General features: G+C 42.3%; 1 protein-coding gene across 6 annotated transcripts; it reads right to left on the reverse strand.

Moving 5' to 3' along the window:
* Window positions 1-586: 586 nt before the first annotated feature.
* LOC311065562 (UDP-N-acetylglucosamine--peptide N-acetylglucosaminyltransferase 110 kDa subunit) lies at window positions 587-21,479 on the reverse strand. Of its 6 annotated transcripts, none has more exons than XM_084085960.1 (22): window positions 21,324-21,479; window positions 18,364-18,514; window positions 16,904-17,147; window positions 16,640-16,708; window positions 12,968-13,084; window positions 12,772-12,851; window positions 11,362-11,557; window positions 10,533-10,673; window positions 10,289-10,389; window positions 9,882-10,035; window positions 9,685-9,786; window positions 9,320-9,499; window positions 8,479-8,637; window positions 7,842-7,931; window positions 7,575-7,700; window positions 6,405-6,575; window positions 5,812-5,928; window positions 4,973-5,143; window positions 4,094-4,246; window positions 3,481-3,733; window positions 2,798-2,921; window positions 587-2,173 (listed from the first exon to the last, which is right to left on the reverse strand). In XM_084085960.1, the coding sequence occupies exons 1-22, from the start codon at window positions 21,358-21,360 to the stop codon at window positions 1,990-1,992; spliced, it is 3,120 nt and encodes a 1,039-aa protein (XP_083942086.1). In that variant the 5' UTR covers window positions 21,361-21,479; the 3' UTR covers window positions 587-1,989. The 6 variants fall into 6 exon arrangements, with proteins under 6 accessions (XP_083942086.1, XP_083942085.1, XP_083942084.1 ...); XM_084085959.1 differs by having other exon boundaries at window positions 18,364-18,544; window positions 21,324-21,478; XM_084085958.1 differs by having other exon boundaries at window positions 9,302-9,499; window positions 10,533-10,691; window positions 21,324-21,477.
* Window positions 21,480-24,034: the final 2,555 nt, after the last annotated feature.

Here is a 24,034-nt window from a genome sequence, read left to right on the forward strand (position 1 = left end):
ACCCTTGTAGCCTAAGTCCAAAAAGGTTACTTTTCAGGACATGGGCGGGGGGGAAGAATCTGTATTCCAAATGGATCCAGTGTAATTATTCTTTACTCACAAGCTCTTGTTAATAATTTTCATATGTATGGCTGACGCACTTCCGCTTCTGGGGGGCAGCTGGAAATGTCCATGTGCGTCACAGAAGGGGGCGTTCAGGAGGCCAATCAGACGCAGGTGGGGGCGGGACAACTATTCTGACAAGTCCTGGAAAAGACACGCTGTGGTTGGCCAATAGTCAACACGCTGTGATTGGCCAGTGGCCGTTCCCCCCGGAAATATGGTGGCCACCATACCAAGCATGTCGCTCCAATGAACTGCAGAGGCCAATGAGGTATCTAGGTTTCTATATCTGTGAACAGAACTACCAGTGTATTTTATGTTCCTATATACACATTCTTGCAGGTTTTCAAGAAAACAAAATACCATGACTTGACATGATTTTATTTAGTGGGGGGGCATGAATCGCTGCTCTAACATGATCTAATGGACATTCAAATCACGCCTTAGCTTGAACTTTACCAGATGCAAAAGACAACACGCAATGTATGCCATACATTTTATTTTTTATTCAGATTTAGTCAGGGTCTTGCAGTATCATTGACAGCATACAGTTAGAGGATACAAAACAAAAAACGCTTAGAAAATACTTACCTAGGCCGTTCCTGGTTCGAGAGATAAAAATAAATGTTTATGGATTCATGATAACTTAGTGAAACATATGTTAGGCCCATTTCAATGATTACTGACAAGAAACCCCCAGTGTCCTGCTTTTAAGGACAACAGCCATCCAGTATTCTTACATTGACACATGACAAAAAAAGATCCAAAAGTTGGCATATTTGGTGACGGTGAAATAAAACTTCAACAAAAATTTGGTTGTTCCTCAAATTTTCACGTCTAACTCTCTGTAGTCAGATTTACCAGTAATAAGCTTTAAGACAAAATAATGAGCAGCCGCAAACAAAGTATGTTGTTTTTCTTTTCTTTAACAAATGCATAACAAAAGCGGATTAAACGTTAAGTCAAAAAGTTGCAACATTATCCCTTTGGGGAAAACAAAAACACTCAGAAAGAATTAATCCAATTATAAGCAAGCAGACCAGCGACAAGATGGAGGAAGGACATTCTCTCCAAAGATCCAGCAAGGAGTCCCATACGCACAGAGAAAACGGGGGGCAAAAAAAGAAATCGACCAATAGTTTTCAAGCACTGGATTTGGGTGGGTGGGTGGGTGGGTTGGGGGGGGGGGGGGGGGGGGGGTAGGGGGTAGGATGGGGGTGCATTTTTTTTCCCTGTCACACTCAGCACAAGCGTGGTTTAGGAGGAAAAATAGTCTCAGATGAAAGAGCCTGAAAGCCTCAGGTTACTCTCATCATCTGGCTTAGAGAAAACACACACGTGACGCCATGATCTGGAGGAGAAATGATGGGAGTGAGACACCTGCAGGCTCGTCATCCAATCAGAGTCCTATTTACAGGAGAAAGAGAAGGGGGGCGGGGGCGATCAAGTACAGATACTCAAGGTGTCGGGGGTGGGGGTTGATGAAAGATCAAGCTAGGGTTCTGATATAGCAGTGGTTTTCAAAGAAAGGGTCCTTGAGGTGGTTTCCAAATGGACCCTTGCAGATCTGTAACACTAAGCGCATACAAATGGAACCAAATGGACCCATAAGGGTCCATTTGGTTCCATTTGTACGCTCTCAGTGTTATGGGGATCGTTGAAATTAAAACAGTTTGAGAACCACTATGATATAGACGAATCCACAGACACGCTGCCTGTAGCTGCCTGTAGGCGGCCATTGCTGCGGCGTCGTGCCCGGAGCGTTGACACCGCAGCAATGGCTGCGCGCAGGGCAGCGCTCCGTGGATTCGTGTATAGGATGAGGAAAAGGAGGGTGGGAGGGACTGGTGGGGGAGTGGAATGGGCTGGAGGACAAGCATGTTGGTTTCAGGCGCTGTTGTCCCCGGCCTCCACTTGCTGAAGGTGGATCAGGTGCTCTGGTTTGCCTCCGTTGGCGTGGTGTTCCCACATCTGCAGGTAGAGCTTCTCCAGTTCTATGGAGTACTGCTTGGTGTTGAACAGAGGGCTGCAGATGCGCTGCTTCCACACGCGGGATCGCACCATTTTCAGGCTACACACCGGGGAAAAAACAGGCGGTCAGTTTAAAGGGTCATACTTGTGTTGATTCAATTCTTGACTTTGTAATGAGTATTTACTATTTCGTATTTAGTTGTCTTATTTTACAAACGTTTATATGGTCTAAATCACACAGATTTACAGAATTCACATATATTACCTGAATAACTGAAACAAGCTAATCGGTTATGAAAAGATTGGTGGTTGAGAGCCCTGGTGTTCAGAGTGTGTAAAGGGAAATGTCACCGATCTTGAATCTAAAGCCCATTGTTCTAATGTGAGGAGATCAAAAACCCCATGTTGTCTGTGTATTTCTCAACAAAAACCCCGGCTCGCGTAGCGGTCCAGGCACTTAGGCTCCAATAGTTCGAGTCCCCATCCCGACGGTCTTTTCCACATGTCACTCCCCATTTCCTGTCAACCTACTATCCTATCAATAAAGGCATAAAAAGCCCATAAATACATCTTGAAAAAAAAAGACATACACGTCCACATTTTGAAGAAATACGTTTCCCCCACAGTATATACATGATCTCCTCACATCACAACAATGGTATTTAGATTCAAAATAGTAAAAGAAAGAAGGCCGGGGGACCCAAAATCAAAAGGTTTTACTTACTATTCCATGTCGGAGCCTAGTTTGACCGCCACGTCCTCGTACTCCAGACGAGTGTGAGCGATGAGCTCCGGACAGCCCAGACATTTGAGCTGTGAAGCTGCCACGCGGGAGGCCAGGGTCTCACCTGTAAAAACAAAGAAAGTTGGGATGGATTTCACACCAAGCAGCACATAAGCTTATCAATGATCTGTTTTGGCCATTTACTGCTTTCCACTACTTGAGCCATCAGTACATTGCCCGTAATCCAATTCAGCGGTTCCCAAACATTTAGCCCGATACCCAAAAGATAAATTGGCTGTCTATCCGGAACACAAACTTACGAAAGTACATAATTAAATCACTTAAGCCCCATTTCAAAAACTGTGAAAATAGCCAATCTTCAAGCTTACACCGCGCTGACACGTTATGAGCTTGTAGATCTGCTATTTTCACAATTTCTTGAGTTTTTAAAAAGTATGGAATTTCTTCTTTATCATTTATAAAAAATATATTTAACATTTTAAATAATATATATATATATATATATATATATATATATATTTCTAAATATAGGAAACGTGGGGAAAAAGAGGACTTTTACTTGTGACCCAAAATTGGGTCCCATTGTTTCTCACTGATCTAATTCACTTTCTCGCCCAATGTCCCTTCTAACCGCTATGTTGGTTCTATCCTAAGCTTTGTACCTGGCATGGTAACCATGGGCGTCCCTGCCCAGAGGACATCCATGCCTGTGGTGTGGCCGTTACACAGAGGCGTGTCCAGGCAGACGTCTGCCAGCTGGCCTCTTCTCACGTGCTCCTCCTTCGGTGCCACAGGCGAGAAGATGATCCGAGAGCCGGGGAGGCCAAAGTTCTGGGCATACTGCTGGATGTTGGGTTCTCCCACCGCAGGGAAACGAAGCAGCCACAACACACTGTTGGGAACCCGCTTGAGGATCTAAAGGACAGGATTGCAGCAAAGTACAGAGTTGAACATGAACCAAAGAAGCAAAAACAAAATATAACTGATTTCAAGCTAAAGTAGTTGCCGTGGTCAGAAACACCCACAGACTCTTAGAATTATCAGAAAAGCCCAGGGTTCAAGTGTTCTGTTCATAGGTTTCATATTTTACACTGTTAATTTTCCAATCTACAGCATGAGGACAGTTATTGAATGAGTAAATCTTATCAGATGGGGATCACTGAGACTACAGCTTATAAAATACGGGTCCGCGGCCTGATGTGTATACATATGGCGGTCCTTGATGCACACTGATCTAACCCAACCTCTAAGTCTAGTCTATGTAGACTGACTTACATTAGCCCACATCTGCAGGGTGGGGGGGTCAATCTTGTAGAGCTGGTTGAAGTTGCAGTAGACAATGGAGTCCTCGGGGAGGCCGTACTGGGAGCGGGTCGTGACCACGATGGTGCGAGGCACCTCCTCTCCAGTTGCCGCTTTGTTGTTGATCTACAAAGGAGACCCAGAGAAGCCTTTAAAGCAATATTATCCCCCCTTTGTTTCTCCTGCTATTATAATCTCCACACCATTGGAAATAAAGGGCCTTTCCCTCAATATGTACTACTGACACATCTTTGCCAATTGATCGTTCAATATGTAATATTGAGGGAAAGTGATAAATAAAGGTAGTGACAAGTCAGAAAGGACCCACCCTAGTGGTCACAAGAGGATGAACAACAATAGAATTTGTGGACAGACTGTGATTAAAGCTTCCCGCATCTCATGCTGGGCCCATAAAGAACTGTGACAGACCAGGTGTCAATCATATTGGTGACAGTGTGTTAGTGCGGTTCAATCTTAACGCCACCATTGGTCCCACCCTTCACCATGAGCTCTGTGGGTTCCCAGTACACCCCCCCCCCCCTACCTGGACGGTCCCATTCTCAGACACTACAATGTCTTCTCTTGAGAATATCTGGAAAAGTGTTATGTGAATAAATGGCTGCTCCTGCCATTGTGCATTTACAAAATGTTTAAACAGCAATGATGTTAAAAAGGTTATAAGACAACAGTGCCTGTACCCGGCATCCCCAATTGGGGAATTATTCAAAAATGTTCAGAAATATTCTATAACGAGATCTACAAGCTCTCAATGCATCATGACACTATTTTGGCTGCTTTTGAAATGGGGTTCAATTCATTAATTAATGTGTGTGTGATGTCTTTTCTCCATACCTGTGTGGTAGCCAAGCCGTTGCTGACAGTGAAGCCATTAATGGTGACCTGTATCTGTCCCTGGTTGATCATGTTGATGATGGCCTCTGCTGCTGTGTTCATTGGGATGACAGGCATGGACAACGCTCCGTTCGTGTCCCCAGCGGATTCCTGGTTGTTGTCACACTTCATCTGGACACAAAAGCAAGGCAAAGTTCAACTTGAAGGAACACTGCACTGTTTTCAAAGCTCATCTCCATGTTCTTATTGGTAGTCATAAACAATACATGGTAGAGTGCCTGAATACTCTGTATTGCAGGATCGGATAGCAAAGCACCGGAATGTTCAGAATGAGACAAAAACATTGCTTTGTTATCAAAAGGTGTTTGCTTTCATCGATGGCTTAAGGTAGGGTAAGTGATTTACTTTGGTTAAAATAAGAGTTAAATAGCTCTATATTCTGATAGTACTCATTGCTATAGAGTGTTTGTTCAGTAAAAGGACTCTCCCATATCTCTCCAGCTCTTTATTAAACTAAAATAAAATGCATTTTCAGTGCTCTCTCCTGATTGGCTTAAGTGTCACCTACCTGGAAATGTACTATATTCTGTTTACTAAAGAGCTGGAGAGACCCCTGTGACCGAACAAACACTGTAGCAATGATTACTATCAGAATATAGTACTTAAACCTTTTTAACAAAAACTAAAAAATATCACTTACCCTAGCTTTAAGTCACAGATTAACTAAACATCTACACATTTGACAGTGGTGCATTCCTTCAGCAAGGCTTGGAAATGCTTTATGAAACAAAAACAGCCATAAACATTATGACGATCCCCTTCAGGACAGTGTAACTCACCTTAACAACCTTCACATCTGGCAGACTGTCCAGGAAGGCTTTCAGGTCGATGCCGTTGAGCACGATGCGATTGTCAAAGATGTGTCCGTTAGACTTGAAATCTATGACTGCCTTTTTCTGTTGGGTCACATTAAAAAAAGAACAGATTAAAACGTTTACCAACATTAAAAGCTACTATCAGTGTTCATTTTGTTGACTAAGACTAACAGACTAAGATTCTAAGACCATTTAGATATTTAGTCGACAGACTAAACAATTTCATTTCAGATTACTAAAATAGGACTAAAACTAAATGGTGTTATTCAAAAGACTAAATCAGAATTTGCAGTCAAAATGAACACTCCTACTATTAGAAAAACAAACATTTGACACGTGTCAGAAAGATGGAGCACTCGATACAAGAAAGCAGATGAACTGAGAAAGGAGAGCAGTAGCCCTGGCTTATATTTTGTCATACGACAGCCGAAAATAGCAGACCTAAAAAGCTCACAACGTGGCGCGATGCAACCCGGTGAGAGCTTGTAGATCTGCTGTGATCGGAGAGCGACCCTGTTGTATGACGGAGTATAAATTAAGCAGGAGTGGTCCCTGACCTTGAGGTGAGGGAACATGTTGGCATGGTCTCCAATGAAGAAGGTGTGGGGCATGTAAGCCATCTTCTCAGAGTACTGCTCAGCCACATCGGCGGGTGACGTCTCCTTGTCAGTGATGATGTAATCCATGAAGGGAGCGCCGCTGGTTCCTGGGTAGCCAAGCCACATGGTCTGAAGGACAGAGAGACAACACCTGTTATCTAATTACATTATGATGAATAAACGATGGGAAAATGCATAGCTTATAATTCACATTAAACTATTATTTGGCTTTTATTACCGGCCAAAAAAACAACCTTGTTTTGAAGTTTGCCTCGTTATATTCACTTTCTGTAAGGATGTTCTCATGTCAAACAGCAGTTAATGCCAATTAATCACAAGAAATAAAACACTCCTGGTGTGTATGGACCTTTAGTATAATAATTCCCCCGATACACAAGTAATTTCACTGCACTGGCAATAACACCCTACCCTTCACTGCACTGGCAATAACACCCTACCCCAGTTAAGGGGCAGCTGGCCGGATAGTGTGTCATCCTAATCATCAAAACATCTCCACTTTCAATTCCTGCTGGAGGCCTGTCCTGCATGTCCTTCCTGTTCTCCATCCTCAGCTTCCTGTCTATTCATAGCATCTAAATACAACTACAAAAAACTGCTTAATTCTCTCTTTTTGTTTTATCTAGAAAAATCCATTGTGGCAGAACACCTGGGAGAAAACATACGCAACAGAATAGTACAACATATTTGGTCAAAGGGGCAATATGTATCTAAATAAAACTCCTTTCTATGAAATGAACCCATCAAGACCTGGAACGCATCTGTGTCACTTTTTGATTTGAGCTATAAAAAAAACATTTTATACTTTGGCTATTCAAAAATAGCAGATCTACAAGCTTGTAGATCTGCTATTTTTGAAACATTTTTGACTCAAATCTTTGCTTCTGGGGGGTTCCTGGAACAAAATGTTTTGAGATGGGGGTCCACGGCCAAATACATATCATTTTGGGGGTCCTTGACATGAAAGACTTTGAGCACCACTGATATAGAAACATATGTTTTTTCGGAAAACTGTTGAGATTTAGAAGACGTGTAGAATCGGTTTCAGGTCTTAATGGGTTAAAGTAATTCCACAAAGGTCAGCACAACCTAACAGGACATTTATCTGACCTGGATGGGGGCGGGGCGCAGTGCGAACAGCTCGTTGCGTGCTCCTTTGGTGTAGCCGTTCATGTTGACCAGAATGTGAACGCCATCCTGGTGGATACGGTCAGCTGCCTTCCCGTTGCACGGGATCTGACAAGAGAAGAGGACCAAGAGTGAGAGGTGAGTACAGATGGTATAATACAGACAGTATGTCGTATTATATACACATATAAACGAAAAGCCAAAAACAATCTATAATGAAACGGGTCATAAAAAGGTCTAAACAGTGACCTGGGAGAGGTCTGTGAAGTGATGAGCCTCTGCAACTACTTTCACACGGAAGTTGGTGCTGTCGTCAGGGCTGAGGGCGTAGCAGAACACCTGAGAGAAAACATACACATATTACACATTTTTCTCTTCTTGTCCTCCATTTTAAAGGCGACAGAAACGTACAACATATTTGGTCAATTTCTTGCTTGAACTAAAGGGGACATTTTATACTTGTTTCCACTAGAGGGTGCTTGAGTTCACGTGTTCAACTAAAACCAATTACGTAACATTTCCACTGGGTTGCTACTTGCCAAAATAAAATTACCTGCAAATATCTGTACGAAATGTAAATAATGACCGTAAGACAATGGTATCAAATGCCTGAGGCAGCCTGCTTTGTAACTAAGTAAAGTGAAGGGGATGAAGTTGGATGTAAACATAAGTGAGGAGTAGTTTTCAAAAAGAGACAACCACTCATATGGTACACTTATGTGTCACACATTTAACATTTGCTGCATATATTCCTGCATATATTGCCAGGCTATTTTATGCCAACTAACAATAGAAGGGTGACATATAGGCGTGTCAGCTGAGTGAGTGAACACAAGCACCCTAGTGGATTGAAAGGACACTTTAAGCGCACAAATCATACACACACCTCAAACTTCTCAGAGTTGTGCATTCCAGGAATTGACTGCATCAGATGGGAGGTCGGGTGGTTGCCGAAGTCGGAGCTGACGTAGCCGATACGCAGACGTCCTCCACTGGCCTTCAGGTCCTTAGGATGCTCAAAGGCAGGCTTATGCAGAGCATTGATCTGTTAAACGGCACAACAGCACAGACAGTTAGGATCCTTACTGTTGGAATGACTGAACTGGCCTAGTAGGGTGTGAAAACAAGACAGGGCCCATAACAGCGTGGCTTCCCTGGATCTCGGACATCATGGTGAGAATGGCAAATGTGGTGCTGATCAGTCCAGTGGTTTTAGAGATTAGTTTCAGACACAGACAGACCTTCTTTGAGGCGGCTTGCCCTTCTAGGAGCCACACCATAGCAATTTGACAGTGTGGCTCCTAGCAAGCGAGCAGTCTAGAAAAGGGTCTGTGTCTGTCCGTCTATCTGGTGCTAATCTCGCAAACCACTGGACCGATCAGTGCCAAATATCATGTGCACATATTGTGATTATTCTTTTTTCACATTTTACAAAATAAATCTAAATAGAAGTAATTCATGCTCAACCTTAGAGCATACCTTTATCCTTGCAAGCAAACCACCCTCCACCACCCATTATTTCCTCTCAAATAAAAACTATACAGAGAGAGAGGGAGAAAGAGAGAGAGAGCTCCTCAGTCCAGAACCAGACCTTTATCATGTCATTAAATCCTCCCTTACCAAAGCATGTGCCCACCCCCTGCAGGACAGACCCAGCCATCACCAGCAACCTCAGCAGCCATAAAATGTAAATGGAATGGTTTACTTGCTTTGATCAGTGCGTGTACCTTGTCCAGACAAAGGTTTCCGTGGCGCTCGGCAATGGCTTTGCGGAAGCCGTGAGAGAGGGGGTAGAGCATGCTGTGGTGCGGGTGCACCGAGGGAAGACGGTTCTTATCCAGCTGATCTGCAACTATGCTAACCAGCTTCTTCATCCTCTCGTCATAATCTGTCCAATCGCAAACGATCTGGAAGCAGAGGAATATTTACCTGTCTAAGGATGCAACTGAATCATCATAGTCACGTACATGTTGGTGTTATTCTTTGTATTATTCGGTGCAATTAATATAGACCATAAAATAATATAGGTACACAGGATTTCATAGTCATAATACGCAGAGCAAAAGGTTTTAATGGATGGGGTTAGGGCTACCTGCAGGCAGTGTGCCAAGTTGCAGTAAGCATCAGGGAAGTCTGGCTTGAGTTTCAGGGCTGTGCGGTACGACGCAATGGCTTCTGGGATGTTGCCAGAATCCTGAGAGAACACAAAAGCGTCAGCGAAATGTCAGGGTCAAATGAAAAAAATAAAAAAGACAAATGTTTGAATTAATAAAAAGGGCCATTCACTACCTTGTGGATGGAGGCCAGGTTGCTGTGAGCATCAGCAAAGGCAGGGTTGATCTGGATGGCACGGGTGTAGCACTGCAGGGCTCCCTGCACATCCTGCATTTCCTTCAGAGTGTTGCCCATGTTGGAGTAGGCATCTGCAAATGTGGGGCTGATCCTGAAACCAGAGGGGAGGAAGCATCAATACAAATGTAATGCGGTACAATTGTTACTCCCTGTCAGAATGCATAGAATTCACTATCACAATTAGAACCCACTGCCACTCATAGTTTTGGTTAGTAATGGCAGTTTTGGTTAAAATTGTGGGTGAATCTTGTTGAATCTAATCACTAGCAACCATGTAAATATATGATCAGTGATCACCTGGGCATCCATTTGTTACTTCCATGTACGTAGGTATCCCTACTAACCTGATAGCCTCCTTGTAGTGCATGAGCGCCTCCGAGAGTTTCCCTTGTTGTTGCAGGACGCTGGCAAGGTTAGAATGAGCTGCAGCAAACTCAGGGAATACCTAATGAAAAGAAAATAATCCACCAGCCATTGAACAAGGTAATGAAGTGCCAGTTATGACATGCTCACTATGAAAGCTATGATCTAAAAATGGATGACCAAAATAGTGGCAACACAAGTAAAGACTTTGTTCAGAATGCTCACCTCCAGAGCTTTCCTGTAAAGCTCGACGGCCTGCTCAATGTTGCCCTGCTCTCTCTTGATATTGGCCAGGTTGTTGAGGGAGTCAGCATGGGTCGGACACAGACGTAGGGCCGTGTTGTAACACTCTTCTGCCTCAGATACCTGTGAAATATGTGTGATCTGGTGAAGGTGAAATCCTGTCAATGCATTAGGCGTAAAACACACACAAACAGGGTACACTGACTAAAAGACTACACAGATTGAGACTTACTCATACACCTCTAAAATGGTCCTAAAATTCTTAATATTCCTGGTCTGCATATTGAAAAGCTTGTAAATAATACATCAAGGGAGGTGGATATGCACAGCAGAGTTGAGACCGAGCTGTGTACACACACAATCAGAAGTGAAATACCAATGACGTGGTGGCTAAATAACACAATCTATACTGTGCCCGTACATTGGCTCAATAAAGAGACAGGAATTAATAACGTATATAACATGTCTGTCAACAAAATACATACATTTGTAGTGTGATGAAATAATGATTAGGTGTCTTGGTAAGGTCATGTGTTGACCTAGCTTTTACATTTAATGTGACACCCAGATGAAGCAGAAAAACAATTTATTAGCAAATTGTGCAAATGTCAGGTGTCTGACTTGGAGTTGCAGCAAACAAACACTCAGTTTCGTGAAGTCTCTGCTCTATTGGATGTAAGGCTCCTTACACCAGTAGGATGATCAGTCAGGAGGTGCTAAAAAGGCAGTAAAAAGTAGCCGGGTGGAAATATTTTAATGTACGGCTATGGAGCCGGCGGCCAGCGCCTGTGAGACGTTTTGAGCGGCTTACGTTTCCCTTCTCCTTGAGGGCGTTGGCCAGGTTGCAGTAGGCATCAGGGAAGTGTGGCTGCAGCTCAATAGCACGGCGGTAGGTGTCGATGGCCAGGTCGATGAGGCCCTGCTCGTAGTACACACAGGCCAGGTTGCCATGCACAACAGCATGGTTGGGACTCAGGCTGAGTGCTCGCAGATAGCCAGCCACAGCCCTGGAGAGAAAGACAGTGAAAGAGAAATCAGTGAAAAAATCTAGGCCATAGTCAAAAACAGTGAAACAGCAGCAGCAACCCTTCTTGCATCACTTCTTGTTGCCCATTTTCAATAGATGCTAGTTAAACAGATAAGACAGACATTGTTTCTCTTGTCCACAAATTGCATATTTAGATAGCACATGCCAAGTGTGACGTTTACCTGATATCCTAGTTAATTTAATCTGGATAAGAGCGTCTGCTAAATCCATACATTGTAATCTTCCGACAACTAATGTTGTAATGCAATCTCAGTTTACTTTTGATGGTAAATGTATCCAGGTCATAATTCTTACACAATGAGCCCTGCATTAGTAATGTATACCTGGTCTACATGATGGGGAAACACGGTTAAGCAGTGGTGTGCAATCTAAAAGAAGGAGTTCATGTCCAATGTTTGAAACTTTCCAAAATAGACAGTCTGACATTCATGCCCATATTCCATAGCAACTGGTCAAGTGTGGAAATGGGCAGCATTACAAGTTGTATGAAAATTCTATTATGTTCATTTTCCACACAACTACTTCTGTCATCATGTTGACTGATCAACTGCTTACCGTGAAGTCTCAAGGAGAAAAGAAAATGTAATAAAGACTCCAGCCCCTCTCTCTCTCATATACACACACAGCATTCTTGATGTCACCATTTTATGCAGAAATAGCCAGGGTTGCTCGAATCTATGTTACATTTTGCAATTGCTAAATCCTGGACTGCCTACTAGCCCACCACCACTAAGGTTTATGCCACTCTTGTGCTTGATGTGAACCACCAGACCGCCACCAACAGATCTCTTATAGCAACAACAACACTCCCCTCTCGATGATGGACAACTTCTCACCCCAACCCAATAGTCACAAATGTTGGCTGTCCTTTGTGGTCAAACAATTCGATTTCTTTAGAACCATGCTGAAGGCTTAAGCTTGTGTTTTATTGGTTAGGTCACGTCAGGTGACAGTAACGTGGGAGTTAGAGGGACTGAACAATGACATAGAACATAATAACACTCTAGAAATAATATGAACAGATACAATGAAAACAAGTTTGGCAGCATTATTAAACAATGTCCTAAGCCAGGGTGTTAGTTGTCACGTATCAATGGCAAAAAGAACACTTCAGTAAACAAGGGAGTGTTTCACTGCCAGCATCACTGCCAGTATTTAACACAACTCACTCACCTGTCAAAGATGCGGGCTTCTTTCAGTACATTGCCCAAATTTATGTAGGCATCAAGGAAGTTGGGATCCAGAGTTACTGCCTAAAAATAAAAAGAACAGTTTATATATTTACAGTATATAAAAATGCTTTGTGAGCTTATTCACATATTTGAAAGTGGGTTAAATACATGTGTAGATGAATAATATGCCAACTGACCTTTTCAAAGTGGTGTATGGCCAGCCATATTTCTCCCTGGGCATTGAACACACAGCCCAGGTTACTCCAAGCCACTGCAAAGTTGGGCTGAGTCTCAATGGCTTTCAGGTAACAAGCCTTGAATGGGTTAATGAAAAAAAAGGAAAAAAACACACAGGAAGGAATAGGTAGAGAGAGAGAGGTATAGTATATAGAAGGGAGGACAAGGGATTGAAAAATAAAATAAAATAAAAAGAAGATTGAGAATAAAAAAGGAAGAAAAGAAAAAAGGATAGAGGAAACAGAATTAGTGACCATCTTCCATCACAGCAAAAAGTGAGTCTGCAGCATGGGCTCGCGTGCGCTCAACTCTGCCGCGCTAAGCAGCTTTGCTTTTTCCCTACGCTGCGCAGATCCGACCGACACCCACACACAGGCCATCATTCTCCAGTTATAACCTCAGAACATGAGGTACCCCACACTAGCTGTACTGCTCCCACTAATAAGCTAGAGTACATCCATGTTACACAACATGGATGTCTGAGTCAATACTGTGATGCCTAAAGATGGCTGCATTTTTCCCCCCCCGAGATCCCTGTTAAGTTTTCACACAACCTTGAATAGTGGACTCTGCGTGCAGGTGAAGGTCCCTGTAATGCATGCGCACAAAGCCAGGTGGGCGTGCAGGTGTGCGTCTACAAGCACCACCTTAACGCACCGCATATCGCCGCTTGCGCGACCCTGCTGCTTGCAGTGGTCATGGTATCGCTATTGCGCTCGCTGACTGGCCAGGTGAGATAGCTGCAGACCCGGAACCCCTGACAGAACCCTTCTACCAGACTGGCACACACTCAGAACCCACCGTCACTAAGGACAGGTTATTGGAGGTGAGATAGGATAACAGTGTGTGGAAGATCTGCAGTGAAGATCCAATTGTATGTTGTCAGGTTATTTGGTAAAGCATTGATTTTGGGGCAATACAACAGATGAGCCAATTCTATCTCATCTGTGACATGAGGGCTTTCTGGGTGCGAGGCTAGCAGAGGGAGGGGAGGGGTCTGCAACCAGCAGGCCAATAGGGATGAGGGGGGCTTGGGGTGCTTGCGCTTGCCGTCTTTTGGGTGGTTGGAAGGCATTCGCTGCGCAGCCCCTGCGCGACTGCAGACTCACAGCGCAATATCTGCAACATCAGAACGCTGCAACTCCAAATAAAGAAGGAAAAACAAAACAAAACAGGAACAATAAAACCAACATGTAAGAGTTAGGGGGTTCTTACTTTTTCTTTTCTTTCACGTTTATTGCTTCCAAACCAAGTTGGCTTTTACTTGATTACTACAGATGTGGGCACTGCTGTTTAGTATAACATGTTTATAGGAAAGCTTACTGTACTTCCCGTTTGTTACTTTTTTTTATATCTTGTTTTGCTCTTCTAAAGGAAGCCACAAGACAGAGGATCTCAAGCATGGAGTGAGGTGGTTTTCTTTTGCTGGCAGTTACAAACCCGTTACCATATTTTGGGGCTTTGTCAGAGTGGCGGTCACAGCTGGCTGGAAGAGGGGAGGAGAGGACTGATGCTGCCCTAGTGTTCCTTTCCGCCAGGCACCTACGCAGGAATAGTGTCACCCACCTGAAACCTTCTAAATAACAATATCAGTCGTGGAAAAAACCAAAAGAGACAAAATAAGAATACAAGATCGTTAGTATGTTTGCAAACAAATACATTGTTTTCTTGTTTCTCATATGGAAATAAATAAAATTTAAAAAGTGGTTCTGATAACAAAACTTAAAAAACTGTTCTTATTTTTCATTCATGCAATGAATGTTTCTCAAAAGGAAATAAATAAAAGAATGCTTATCAGGGAAATCGGGGAGGGAAGAAAGGCTTTTTGTGCGTTCTATTAAATCACTGCAGTAACTTAGTTCTCCAATTTGTTATCAAACTAAAAAAAGGAGAGAGGTTACTGGCTTGATCTTCCCCAAATGAACTGATGACATTTCTTTGGGAAATAATATCATTGCATAATTGAAGGAAAAGGGAAGATGTAATAATCATTACTTTTCTTTTTTTTCCTTTTCTTTTTTTTGCACAAAAAGATTTTATACTTGGAATTCTTTATCCTGTCCTGCTTTCTTGAATCCTGGCCAATGAGGTAAGGGAGAAAAAAACTGTGGTTTGATTATTTGTATCTAGAAGCCTCCACAGCTCTGAAATAAAGAGGTCATTGCCATTTGCTGCGCGTGCTTTGTTTCTGTCTCTCTAACCCAGCATCTGACGCGGACGGCAGAGTGCAGAGAATGAGCTGTCTGCCTGGCACAGCTTGGACGACCACACAGGCTCCTGGAACTTTCTAAAGCCAGACTAGAACACCCAAGATTGACCCACTGGGCCTACGGAGAAGCACTGATATACAGGGGAGGGTTTGTTTGTAGATAGAGCACCGCCAGGCCATCATGAGCCTCGACGGGGCCAAGCTGTGGGGTCAGGAAGACAGCTCTGTGCGCGCGCATTCTGCCGGTCCTCAGCGAGCGCGCGGGGGGGTGGAGCGACAGAGCAGGGGAGCTGGAACTCCCTGGTGCTCCTCCCCACTCCTTTACCCCCCTCTGGCACCAAATAAGATGGCCTGTAACCACATCTCCAAGTTTTTACCCAACCCAAGGACCCTGTAACTTAATGTTTAGATATGCTTTAAAGTGGGGAGGAGGGGAAGCGCACATGAGGAAATAAATTAAGTATAAGCAATCGTGCAGCTTGAACATGTGGCGTTTTCTTTTTTTGTAATATTTGGAGTACAGTGGTTTGGTTAGAGACCATCTCATCTTTTGCATTGCAAAGGTAAACTAGCTTCTCATCAGTCCATTTATTCCTCAAAGACCGAACCAGCATTTTCCCTCCAAATATCAGCATCATCAGAATGCATGCATTTAACGCAAAGACAATCATCTACATCAGGGGTTTTCAAAGTGCGAGGTGCGCCTACCTGGTGACAAGGTGACAGGATGGATGACTTAAATTGCCGTTTCATGCAACAGAGGTTGCAATACTTGTAATTATCCGACAGTGCTAGCAAAGATAGCAGTAATGTCATAGGAAAGGTTGGTGTGTGTGTGCTTTTGTGTGTTACGATGGTTGTCTGATCCTTGTCTCAAGGGAGGCCGCTGTGAGAGACTTTGAAAACTCCTGATCTAAAAATCTATATAAAACTGAGAGCTCCAGCCTTTCTTCCTGAAAAGGGAGGGGGGAGGTCACAGATCATCGGTCAGGGTGGAGCAAAGGACATCTGGACCGAGAGTCAGTGGTGGAGGGGATGGCGATTATGTCTCTAACTAGACAGGAAAAAATATTCATATATAAAAATTTAACTAAGTGAAAAGTCATCAACAAAAATAGGAAGGTTGGGATACGGGGTGAATAGATAAAAGATTATGAAGGAATTTGTCTTCACTTTTCCAGGGCAGCTGCATCTAAAGCCTGACAAAAGCCAGGATGAGATCGATGGGATGTACAGGGAAGGGTGCCATGGAAGTACGGGGGAGGAGTAGAGTTCAGAGGTCAAAAGGCTAAAAAGATGTATGGCCTTGGTGTTCAAATGGGAGCTACTGAATAAAAAAAAGATTAAAAAAAAATAAAAGTCTGCAATAATGATCAAATTAAAACAAAACAACGGTGTGTTGAGACAATCGGCTGGGACATACCTTGGCCTCTTCCAAACGTCCAAGGGCTTTAAGCAAGTTGCCCAAGTCGCTACGAACACAATAAAGTTCCTGGAAAGGAAATAAAATAGAACTTAGTTACAATAACTAAACAAACCCACTGCAGATCAACATAATGACCATTTGATGTAGACTAAAATGGTTGGTTTAAATTTTTTGTCTTGTCATTTGTCTTGTTATGACATGTTTTTAAAAACAAATGGTTGTTTTCATGGCTTCTCTTAGGCCTTGACACCGGACACTTACAGGGTTATATTGTAAGGCGGAGACGTAAGCCTGCACCGCGCCCTCCATGTCCCCTGCTGCTACCAGAGCAGCGGCCAGGTTGATGTATCCGTCTATAAAGTCTGGCTTCAGTCTCAGGGCGTGGCGGTAGTGTTCGATGGCCTCCTGCAGCTGCCCGCGCTCCTTGTACACGTTGCCCAGGTTGGAGTAGGCCTCAGCCAACATTGGATTCTGTTTGATAGCCAGGGTACTGAAGTGAGCAGACCTGTAGGGTCAGAATGGATAGGAACAGTCACAAGACTGATGGAGGCCAGCGATGCTGAACAAAACAATTCCAGCAATGAGAGTCTGCGTTGATTACAAACTGTAGCTAAACAGTATTGTTTAAAGTCCTTGTTTCTAGGGGTGCAACAGTTAAATCGAACTAATCGATTTAATCGATTATCTAAAAAAAAGAAAATGTAATAAAATAATCCATTAACACATGGGGTGCCAAAACCGAATTTATACGGTTTTGCAACAGGTGCAAAAAGTTACTCAGAGTGCCAAAACCGCATTAAAACGGTTTTGGTGTCTTTTTCGTTTTTTTCGTTTTTTTCCACACGGGAGGGGCTAGAGCAGCTCTGGGAGTACCCATTGTGATCCTGAGAAGGATAGGCCAGATGGATCACCGGAAAAAAAAAACATGGCTCCCCATCCGCTTCCTGTCTATTTCCTTCTTTAAAACGTCTGTATCTCCGAATCCGTTTCCGGTGGGAAAAAACGGTCATGCGCGATGTGCGATTCCCCCTCGCGAGTGAAATGTTATCGTTCCAGGATGTAGCCAGGGTCATCGCGCTACATGAATGGATGCTTTTTTTACGTGGATTTGCTCATCGTGGAGTCTAGGGCTTTAAACCAGGCACCCAATGTGTTAATAATCAATCCCTATTTTTGGCATGTCATTATAGGTGAAAATTCAAAAATAGTTAATAGCCGATCTACAAGTGCAGCTATTTTCACTCGACACCATTGTGCGAAGTATAAAATAACGCTTAAGTGGCTAATCGATTTGTTGATATATAAATATATACATTTATCCTTATCTATAAAAACACACGCTTTGATTAATTGATAAACAAAATAGTAATAGAGCATACTCGCTGAGAAAATAATCGATAGTAGAAGCCCTATTTTTCTTAATCTGTACCCTGAAATCTAGTAATTGAACAGAAATTATATTTACAGAAAGCAGGATATAAAGTTAACAGATTTAACAACCTTCACCACTGACACCTGAAAAGAAACAAAATTAGCACAGTTTAAACTGCAAGGCAGATTTGTATAGGAGAGAGATTATTCAGAGGAGACAACAGAATGTCCTGCCCTGGTAGCCTCATCCTGACTCCCCAAACACCACAGCTGGCCCAGTGCTTCCCTGCGCCTCCACCTCTCATTAGGAAGTCGTGTGCTTTGAGCCCGTCTCCCTCACCCCACCTCACCTGTCGAGTCTGCGGCACTGGAAGTGGATGGAGGACAGGAGCAACAGGACGCCGGTGTTGTCCGGCTCCTGCCTCCAAAGCTGCATGCAGTGGCGCTCTGCCGCCTCAAAGTCCCCTGACTGATACTCGCGGTGCGCCAGCTCGGCCAACCCTTGGAAGGAAAGCATACGTTTTGTCGGTTCTGGAGCACCAACACGGCCCAAGGAGGTGGGAAACAACATGTTAGGGATGATGGAGGAAAAGGAGGCAGACAAATTAAAAAAAATGTGTGAGAAATAATGGAATCCAGGAGAAATGCAAGCTACAAGGCTATGCACCTTCAACTTGTGGATGCAAAATTCAAAATAAAAGAAACATTAAATTACTCTAAACTAGTGTTAACAGCTTGGAAATGTGGCAATGATTACACAAGTGTCAGATATTCTGCTACAGGGGCTCAAAATACATTTTGAGAAGTCAACTAATCCTCTTGCCAAACAAATTGAGTGTGTATTAAAAAGTGCAAGTCAGTATTTTGGACATACTGCTCAATGGTCTAAGTTACAACATTAAACCAGAAAGATGTGCAGACCAAATAACTCCCATGAACAGGATTGTATTTAATGCAATGGTTTCAAGTAACAAGCTTGTCTTTTTTATATTTTCCTCAGTTGCAACAGTGCCATGATAATAAAGCCTGAGACTGACCAAAATTAATTTACTTATTATTTGTTTCCTTTCTTTTGACAGCTACCTATTTGAACACATGCAACTTTGATCAACACTACCAACCAAAGTTAACACTTACTTAAAGGCAAAACATCCACCCAAAAAGATTCACATGGTTTCATGTTTCTGGAACATTGGTCCTGTACCTGTCTATTACCATAAAGAACCCTCTTAAACTAGGGGAACCACTGGAAATGGAACTTGGCTTAAGAGCTGGCATAATGAAGCCAGTAATCAACTGGTAATTTTTCATTTTGGCACCCTGTGGGATATAGGCGCTAGAGAAAGAAAGCAAAAGAACTGAGGCGAAAACATATACCCTTTATAGATGTGTCAGCTACAAAGCAGCACAACTGTTTTGATTGGGTCATAAAGTAAACAAGGTCAGCAGCTATTTATAGTGGCTCTAATGTTGATGGGTGATATCAAGAACTACAGCCCTAGCTTTAATATGTCCACTCATAACTTGTGAGATGGATTCATGTGTTCTATATACAATCTATCCCCAACTACTGTTTTAAGGTGGACTTTTGCTTTAAGAAATGTAGCTTTGACACATGACAGTGATATCTAGTTCCACATCAAAGTACAGGACAGCATAGACAATTAAATATGTTATGTGTACTGGAAGAAAAAAAGAACTCGGATGCAACATGATCTCAGGCAAAATGGTGTCTCAATGGTTATGTTTAGTATTGAATGGCTGTTGTGCAATAGTGCCACAGATATGTAAGACAAGACCATGCAAAATTAATGTCAACAAAATATTGAGTTAGCAACTACATGATGGGATCGCATGCATCAACAACCCAACGACTGTAACATTAGCTGGCCCATGACTAAATGAGAGATTAATTACGGACAATCTGGACATGTTTTTGTCTAAAAAGGCAAACAAATAAATAAATATATGAATGCATCGTGCTATGGAAAGCAAACTGGGTCTGTAACATCACCACAATTATACATTTTGATTAACACAACCCACCCACACCAAACAAATCCCCGTTTAAGTAGTAGTAGGACCATAGAATTAAGCATTAATATGAAATAAAACAATACGTTAGCGTCCTTCAATGAACATTTCCAACCAACAATAAGACGACCACACTGAAAATGAGAACATTACACTTTGTGTTATCCTCGGATTTATATCTTGTATGCACTTGCATACATGTTTACCAGAAGAAAAAAAATCAATCACCAGGCTAACCACTAAAACAATAAAAAATAATAATACAAGTGTTAAGCTACAACATGTGGATGACTAGCCTTGGATCAAGATTATATCAGATGTTTTTTTTATCGAGCCTGACTTCTACTTTCGTATCCATGAAATACAAATGTCAAAATCAACAAAATACATATATGATAGTCTAGATCAGTGGTTTTCAACCAGTGGTCCAGGGACCACCAGTGGTCCTTGAGGGAGTTCCAGGGGGTCCCCGGCTAAATGATAGATAGGAACCAAATGGACCCTTATGGGTTCTGTAACTCTGAGAGTGTAACAAATGGAACCAAATGGACACTCTCAGAGTTACATTAACATTGCTTTTATAATAAAAATTGGGGTCCCAGAGATACAAATGCCATTAAATGGGGGTCTGTAGCCTAATGCATGTTAAACTGGAGGTCCTTGAAATTGAAATGGTTGAGAATCACTGCTAGAGCCGTAAAAATCGTCTCTTATTAGGGGTCCCTGGCATAACTTTTCAAATGGGGGTCCCTGGGCTAATGCGTGTCAATTTGGGGGTCCTTGACGCAAAAAAAAAGGTTGAAAACCACTGGTCCAGAATAGATCCACAAGGCTAGCGGATGATAACTGATGTATTGATAGGTCAATACATCAGTTAATACATCAGCTAGGTCTTTTATTTTTTGTTTGCTTTATTGTTAAATTGGTTGTAACTGTAACTGTATTCTTGCTCTGTAAAGCACTTTGCGCTGCATTTCATGTCATGAAAGGTGCTATACAAATAAAGTTTATTATTATTATTATTATTATTATCAAATTGCTGGTAATGTTACAGTCGGCAGCCATGTTGAAAAGCTGCTATTCATTTCACGTGCAACCATGATAACTCACTTTTGTACTTTTACTCAAGTCAAATTTAGAATTCCGGTCTGTAACAAGAGCATTTCTACATTGCAGTATTAGATACTTTTACTTAAAAAAAAACAAAAAAACATGAGTACTTTGCCCACCACTGCAACAGTCAGCATCATTCATGTTTAGCTTGTAGCTTCAATACCTGTGCTGTCGGCCACGTTCCCCACGGAGCTCGCCATCTCCTCGGTCTTCGAGTCTCGCACCGTGGTCGTCAGGGTGTTTGTCGGACAAATTCCGAATCCAAGAGAAAAAAAAAGGATGACCCCCCCCACACACCACACCACACCACAGCCCCCGGCCTCCCGCGTGCTTTTTGGCCAAACAAAAAGGGCGTCGTTTTCGAGCAAACAACCACCCCACCACGTTGTTGCTAGGGAGGTTCACCTTCAGCAGCCCCAAACTGTCACCCACTGATTTACTTCACAATAAACCATTAAAATACCCGTCGACGCAAACCTCCTCTAAGCCCACAGGTCAAGCTAGGTCTTTTAACGACATCTAATCTCTTAGAAACGTCGATTTAAACCGACTAATATGGCGTTGTTGTTGTTTGTTACACGGCTCGTTTGTTTCAAAGATTCCGTGATGGATGCTTCTTCTTCGTTCACAAACAACAAGGCGGTTAGGGGCAGAAAATGGCGACACGCTTGGCCGGGACTACTTTTCCCCTCACAAAGTAGACCCACCACCAGGGTTGCCAGATCTGCTTATTATAATTCCCCCGCGAGATATTATTTGAAAATAGCCGATCTGCAAGCTCACAACGCGTCGCATCGCGAAGCGTTGTGAGCTTGTAGGTCTGCTATTTTCAAATGGCTGATGTAAATGTTAAAGTACTTTTGGGCTGGTTTTCCTAGACCTGGTTGCTTGTTTCTCTCACATAATCTGGCAACACGGCCCACCACTAAGACGCGTGTGGGTGCACGGATGTTATTCTATTTATTCCACTGCGCCCTCTACAGGTCTGGTCAATGGTAATTTATATTGACCAGATCCGTAGAGGGCGCAGGTGAGTAAAAACAAATAATGTCTGTCTGTTGGACATATTTTATTTTCTGCCCAAAAAGTGTATTATGCAGATCAAGTGGGGTCCTGAGAGGCCTCCCACCGTGGAGACTAGACTTTCAACAACACAAAACTGCCTTTGTTTTGGTGAATAGCGATGTAGTTTTGTTTATTTTTTACTAAAGTTGGAAACCTCACACGGCAGTGGAATTTTTGGTCTATGAGAATAGCAGAGCGGCTGGCAGAGCGTTTGAGAGAAGAGAACTCACCAACGCTCTGGACCCGAGCTACACGCATAGATGGTCGTGGTACGCCCCGTGTTTCATATAATAATTATCGAATTATGTTTATTTTTATTTTTATCAAAATGCATTCATTTTATAGTATACGAATGGCCAATATATGCTTTTCTTTGGGGAAACAAAAAGCATATTAAGAAACAACGTGGGTCTGTTATTACGTATATAATTCTGTGCGGACTGCGGAGGGATATTGGTGCAGGAGACCTCACTGCGGCATTTGGAATTCTGATGTAACTGTGTTCTGTTCTGATAATAATTTCAGATAATCTCTCTCTCCTTCTCTCTCTCTCTCTCTCTCTCTCTCTCTCTCTCTCTCTCTCTCTCTCTCTCTCATCTCTCTCTCTCCCCCTTGACCTTCTCTCTCTCTCTCTCTCTCTCTCTCTCTCTCTCTCTCTCTCTCTCTCTCTCTCTCTCTCTCTCTCTCTCTCTCTCTCTCTCTCTGTGTGTGTGTGTGTGTGTGTGTGTGTGTGTGTGTGTGTGTGTGTGTGTGTGTGTGTGTGTGTGTGTGTGTGTGTGTGTGTGTGTGTGTGTGTGTGTCTTGACATGATGACAAATTATATTGTGTATTATCAGTGGGGTAAAGTAACTAAGTACATGTACTCAACTCAAGTACTGTACTTAAATACAATGTTGAAGTATTTTTTACTTTACTGGAGTATGTCCAATTTTCAATACTTTTACTTCTACTCCACTATATCAGAGGCAAATATTCAACTTTTTACTCCATTACAATTATTTGAAAACTTAAGTTACTAGTTGCTTTGTAGATTGTAATTACTATTACAAAACATACAGACATATATATATATATATATATATATATATATATATATATATATATATATATATATATATATATATATATATATATATATATATATATATATATATATATATATATATATATATATATATATATATATATATGTATACATTTTGATGCCAATACTTTTGTACTTTTACTCAAGTACATTTTGAATACGGGACACCGCTGGTATTATTGTATCAATAACACAATTTAGACAGTGTCCGAGGTAACCCACCATGGTTGGAGGTCCACTGCAAAGTATCATGGTCTCCAAAAGGGGGCGCCCTCCACCTATTCCTGAGATACAGATAGATAGTTGGACATTTCTGGAATAAACCTTGCAAAATGACTTTATCTTACATTTTGGAATTTCAGAAAAATAACCTATTTCATCATTAGGTTATTAGGTTCCCCTGTCCCGTGTTTTGCATCTTCGGTTGTGTTTTACTGAATCAGAAGCTAGAAAAAATAAGCTTTAATGAACCCTTTGACCTCATTTTGAAACACTCCTCTTCTTTCATTTATTATGAGATTATGAGATATGACATGCTATTGTTCAGACTCCACCTCATCCACTAGCACTCTTATTTCTCTATGATCTATTAGATGCCTAGATATGATTCTGATTATTTGTTCACAGGTGCTGTATGTCTTGAGTGGATCCCCAGGAAATGAGGAGCAATTTAACCACTTAAACCCTATTTTATACTTTACTTTTACTTTGAAAAATAGCAGACC

This window comes from Gymnoscopelus microlampas (genome assembly GCF_963454915.1).
Source record: "Gymnoscopelus microlampas genome assembly, chromosome: 18".
NCBI lineage: Eukaryota > Metazoa > Chordata > Actinopteri > Myctophiformes > Myctophidae > Gymnoscopelus > Gymnoscopelus microlampas.

Bases quoted from the DNA above. Each gene is read 5' to 3' on its own strand.
- LOC311065562 (XM_084085957.1), bottom strand. From the start codon at position 21,360: ATGGCGAGCTCCGTGGGGAACGTGGCCGACAGCACAG. The intron at 18,545-21,323 runs GTATTGAAGCTA...TTGGTGCTCCAG, and splicing joins GAACGTGGCCGACAGCACAG to AACCGACAAAACGTATGCTT. The intron at 9,500-9,684 runs GTAGCCCTAACC...CTCTGCTTCCAG, and splicing joins ACTTGGCACACTGCCTGCAG to ATCGTTTGCGATTGGACAGA.